Source organism: Micropterus dolomieu, linkage group LG07 (assembly GCF_021292245.1).
Source record: "Micropterus dolomieu isolate WLL.071019.BEF.003 ecotype Adirondacks linkage group LG07, ASM2129224v1, whole genome shotgun sequence".
NCBI lineage: Eukaryota > Metazoa > Chordata > Actinopteri > Centrarchiformes > Centrarchidae > Micropterus > Micropterus dolomieu.
Genome location: NC_060156.1, coordinates 23,322,800 through 23,328,419, shown reverse-complemented (window position 1 = coordinate 23,328,419; position 5,620 = coordinate 23,322,800). Strand labels below are relative to the sequence as shown.

General features: G+C 39.0%; 1 protein-coding gene across 1 annotated transcript; it reads right to left on the bottom strand.

Annotated features, from left to right (window-relative positions):
- Positions 1–2,740: 2,740 nt before the first annotated feature.
- Positions 2,741–5,220, bottom strand: LOC123974108 (tryptophan--tRNA ligase, mitochondrial-like). The gene is made up of 2 exons (XM_046054546.1): positions 5,199–5,220; positions 2,741–4,771 (listed from the first exon to the last, which is right to left on the bottom strand). The coding sequence occupies exons 1-2, from the start codon at positions 5,218–5,220 to the stop codon at positions 4,323–4,325; spliced, it is 471 nt and encodes a 156-aa protein (XP_045910502.1). The 3' UTR covers positions 2,741–4,322.
- Between the last annotated feature and the right edge of the window lie 400 nt (positions 5,221–5,620).

Sequence of the window (5,620 nt, the reverse complement as noted above, 5' to 3'; positions counted from 1 at the left end):
TGGCATCTCATTAACCCAAAACTAAAGCAAGAGGACGGGCTGACTCTCTTGCTTTAACTAAATCAGACAAAAATCAGGTTTGATCAGGTGAGGTTTACATGGGACATTTTCATAAGGTTCAATGCATTCAAATATTTTCTCTCAAACACTTGCTGAATTCATCTAGCAGTCATTTTTACATTATAACTCATACAACGCGCTGTTCTTGCCAGTTTTGTTTTGTTTTCCGTTTTTACCAAACTGTGGCTCTTTATGCAAAACAGTCATAAACTCAAAAATGTCTCTGAGGAACCTTTGTTTTCTGATCTCATCCCACCAGACAGACACGTGGAAGGTGGGCGGTAACGGCCACACCTGACGTTAATATTCAATTAGTAAAAGAAAGCGTTTGACCCCGCCTGACCCCAGGGATGAAACAAGCAGCGAGCAGTAAAAGCGTCCAACCTGACAGCAGCTCTCGGGTTGTTTCAGCACCTTCCACCGCGGGCCAAGGACTGCGATTCCTCACGCTGGACTAAATATAGTGTGGACAGCAACTGCAGGAGGCGCAGACACTGACAAGATGTGAGATTGGCCTGTGGGCAAGGATCCTTAAATTCACCTGACCCTCAGTTTTAGGTGTAAGATAACAGTGCGGGTGTTAAACTGTGCATTTAATGTTCCTACTGCGATGACCACAAGTTCACCATTTTAAGCACAGAGCGACAGGATGCATGACAGACAAAGAAGCTGCGTTGTTATACCAAGACACTTTCCCTTAAGTGTTGGTGAAAAGTTAAAAAGTAAATCGAATGACAAAAAAAACCACAACATCAAAGTAGGAAATAAATAGTCTGATTGTGTGTGATCCCCTGTAATGCGTAGAATAAATCAGCCTACTGTTAAATCGCCGTTTGATTTTTGTGGGGACATGAGAGAGATCTAAAAGAGTAAACATTCTACTGAAAATTATATTTGAAAAAGACAAAGTTTAGCTAGGTATTACTAATGTTTTCTAAAAGGTCCATTCAGCACACTTCTTTTGTGAAGTCAGAATACTACAATAAAACTAGAGTTAATTACATCAAGAAAAATATCAGGCAGCAGCAGTGTGTACGGATAAACATTACATTCCAATGCTTCGACCGAAAACTAACTAGGCTACCTAAATAAATAAATAAATAAAGTTATATTATATGACACTTGGTCCTCGGATGTGCCGCTGTTAAATGAAAAACGTGATTTTTACACTAAACATTGACACAGTTATCCTCCAAAACAATGAGGAAGAGACAGATTTATCCCAGCTGAAGCCCCACATTACAGGATAAACAGGCTACAGACATTACATCCAAAAAATACCATAAAGTGCGATAAATCCCTTATTTTTATATCCAACACACGCACGCATTTTTATGATAGGCTATGCTGTAGCTATAGACCATAATTTACATTAATTAGTATGCGTATCATTCTGCCCTAAATTAAATGAATTGCGTGATAGCGCGATAAAACAATGAAATGATATTTGATTAATTAGTAATAATACTGTCAAGGTCACGTGTGTCTGCACAGAGCGAGACGTCCATCAGTAAACAGGATATAATGTCTGAAGGTTAAGCGGCTTCATTTCCAATATTACTCACTGTAAGTTCAACATCAGTAAAAAAAAACACCTTTTATTTGTTCTGTAGGGTAGCTGTTTCCATGTGACACGATTTCCATTTACCACGATTTCTTTAAAAAGTAACATTTATTACGACTCTATTAAAGTTTTTACTTCTGCGCATAAAACGGTCGAGTTATGGAGTCGCTTTCATATTAAAACAGACTACTTATTACACCACACCGACATCACTGCTGTCCCACTTTACACAGAAACATGTATTTGTCATAATGCTGCGGTCCTAACAGGCCGCTGTGATTTACAGCCTGGTGCTGTGCGTATATGTACTCTATATATTTTTATTTATACTCTGTCAGCTGCTTATGCCAACAGAAAAAAAGGACCAAAGGGAAATAAACCAAGCAAGGATACGTTCTGTTCCCAGGTAAACACTGAGATGGAAAAACCACAGGGTCCAGCTCCATAGTGTGTGTGTGTCTGTGTGTGTGTGTGTGTGTGTGTGTGTGTGGTGTGAGTCCCTGCAGGAATATTATAGGACTAGAGCAGTGCACTTTCAATTAGAGAAAGTGTGATGGTTAAAACTGCAAAAGTAGAAACAGCAGGAGGATAAACTGTGGGGAGAAGACCAGTGGGTACAATAAAGGAAGGAAGAATGAAAGGATGAAGAAATGAGACAGAGGGGGGGAGGGGGGGGGGGGGGGGCGTACAATAACAATAATAGAAAGAAAGGAACAGGAGAAAGAAGGAAAGACAAGGTAAAGAGAAGAAAGAATGAATGCGTGATGAGAGACTCAAAGAAAGAAGACTATAGAGGAGAGATCAAATCAAAGAGAAAAAACAAAGAAAGAAAGGGGAGAAAGAATTGCACAACTAAAAAGAGGAAAAAATGAAAGAAGGGGAATAACAAGGAAATATAGGAACGCAAGAACGAAAATAAAGAGAGGGACACAGAAAGGACACAAGACGTAAAAAATACTATTCCAAATGTTCAAGTCACTGCTGACACTGGGTCATTATATATCTGTTAATATAAATATTGTATAAATTCATCAGAATGGGAATACTGTGTATTGGAAAGTTATGTATAAATAATATAACATTATTATTTGTCCTCAGAGAGAATGACATCATGTGTGCATGTCACATACATACATCTTTTTATTTAAGCAAAGTGTGGATGTGATCATTTCCAAGTGTTTACGTGTAAACAAAAATCTACAGCAAAGTGTTCAAATTAGATATATAAGTTCAAACAAGTGTGGATGTGTAAGCAGTTAATGTGGAATTGTGGGCACGCACAAGTATCTTCTTTAGGAGCACCGAGAGTGTGTGTGTGTGTGGCTGTGAATCAACAGAGAAGTTTTACAGTGTAGAAGTGTAAGGTTGTGCATACCAGTTCCAATGTGTGTGTCAAGATGTCAACTAAATCAATGTTAATGAAATATTTTAAGATAAAAGAAAAAAACTATTGAGCTGCAAAAATACAAAATAATATATTCTTTTTTTTAAATACAGAGAAAAAGACAAAACTGTGAAACAAGCAAACGACAACACAACAGCAGCAGCGTTCCTGATGACTATAATCACCACACCCTATCACCATCAGTGCTTAGTTTCAAGTCGTTAACTCTGATTTCAAGTTTTTTTACATTTGGACTCCTCATGCGGTGTGATGACGTGTGTGGAAGCAGCAGAGAGGAGACCTGCAGCAGACTGAAGATCAGCAGATGGAACGGTTACTGAAGCCCTTACGTATCGATGCCTTTTTCACCACTGTGCTTCGTGTTGTGCATGACGTACACTGATTCTTCAACGGTAAACGATGCTGTACTGCACTGTCTAAAATGAGCAAGCAATAAAGAATCACGTTGTCCTGGTCATTCTGGAAAAGATGATGCTCCTCAGTGATCTTCAGTATGCAAGCAGGAGTAACTCACCTTTTGTGTGTTTCTCAAGATTTTCTTGAGTTATTACACCTGATAATTGTTTTCAGTCACATGTCTGTGTTTCATTGCGGTGTTCTGTAGGGCAATACTTAGAGTGTAATGCATTTTTCCTCTAGCTCTTTCCAGTACATGATCTTTGCTTGCATTCGTCTGAGACCAAATGATGTATTCTGTATATCTGTAGGAGGGTTTATTTCTTGAATATGTACTTTTATTTGTATGTTCACAGTCCTTTCTTCCATTTCTGCCGGCTTTGTAAAGCACTTTTGATGAACTGTGTTGTTTACTGTTGTGTTTGAGTGCTCAGGGGAGAAATAGTGTCTGAATCACATGTTAAAACACCAATGAATGTTTTGAATCTTACTTGCAAATATTTGTTTACATGTTTTTTTCTTTTGGAATTTAGGGAAACACATACAGCCAATGAGTGTGTAGTGCATGCACAAAAACAAAAGTGACATCTTTCATTCTTGTTGGGCTGTGTTCAGAACTACAACTGCATGAAATTAATTCATTCCAATGAGACAAACTCAGAGGAGAAAATAACAATATGTTGTCCACCAATCAGTTTGCAGTCTGAACAAAACATTACACTGCAGTTGAGTCTTTTCCACGTTGCTTTCAACACATTTTGTTATGAAATGAGTTACATCCTTGAATATCCTAAAGATATAAACAGTCATTGGAATAAAATTTGATATCAGCAGCAGTTAAGTACTGAGCACAGCCTGCAGTATAATTGTGCCTTTACTTTCCAGCCCAGCTGCCTCTCAGCAGAATCCAACTCGCTGTTGGACCTCTCTGAGGACCGGCGCAGCCAGTTCCCGAGCCCTGCGGTTCCCTAGGGCCAGCACTCCCTCCAAGTGGGCACGATCCGACCTTAGCCTCTTGACCTCCTCCCTGATGGGAGTCAATCTCTGTATCACAGCCTCAGTTACAAGCTTCTTATAGGCACCTGTGTCCAACCCTCTGGCCTGGGACACTGCTTCTTCCACACTGATCATTGCCATGGCAGCATGGATCGTCACCAGGTTGGAAACACCTGGCCGCGTCTCCGGGTCAAACGTGACCTCAGAGGTGAAGTCAGTAACGGCACGGCGAACCTTGAGCACGATGTCATCAGGAGAGTCTGTGATGGTAATCGTCGCCATCGTTTGGGGGTCGGATTTGGACATTTTGGCAGACGGGTCACGCAGAGATTTAATCTTTCGCGTTGAGCCTGTGGGAGGAAATCAGATTGAGAAATCCATTAGTATGATGATGAAAAAGTATTTTTCTAAACAATATATTGATTTTAAAATAAGACATCCAGCAGTTGAAGAATTTGACACATTGCAAAATTACCCCCGGCATCAAAGTTAGGATCACATCAGACTGGAAAACTTTTATCAATCATATTTTTGAAACTCACAAAACTAAGTGCCTGTCTTTAGCCTTACAGGCAAAAACCAGGGCAAGCTTAATGCTCTGAGTGTACTGAAATAAGTGAAGGAAACCTAAATGAGCATATGAGCTTCTTTCTTCTTGAATTTGTCAACTGAACATTAAGAGAACACTTTAGAGAGATTTTAGTGATTCAATCAAAAAATGTCTAAAATGATGATAAATCTGATAAAAAACAATAATTAATCAATCAAAATTAATACTTTTTGGGGTCAATCTGTCCATTATCCTTCTGTAAATAAACGTATTGTTCAGTGAAAAATCATTTCAGTGCTAGTTTATAGGGTTCTGTTGTTTTGTTTTTACATCTAGTGATAGATTTCAATTGGTACATTTTTATTTATTTATCAAAATGGATTTTCACAGCATTTTCAAATTCTTTAAATTCAGATGTGAATGACGAGCTGGATTCTTTGTGCAGGAATGAATAAATGAACAAAGAATTAAAGTTTCATTATTTCTGCTTGGTGTGTGTGTGTGTTTGTGTGTGTATGGCGGTGTGTGAGAAAGCGCCAACAGACGTATCTCAGTGTGAAGTGATGGGCAGACTTTGGGAGCCGGGATTTCCTTTCCTTTCTTATTTATCAAACCCCTCCTTCCGCCATCTTGCAAGCGGCAATTCTTT

Excerpts from the sequence above, each read along its gene's own strand:
- LOC123974108 (XM_046054546.1), bottom strand. The coding sequence starts at position 5,220 with ATGGACAGATTGACCCCAAAAA. Across the intron at positions 4,772-5,198 it reads GGACAGATTGACCCCAAAAA|GCTCAACGCGAAAGATTAAA; the intron begins GTATTAATTTTG and ends TTCCTCCCACAG.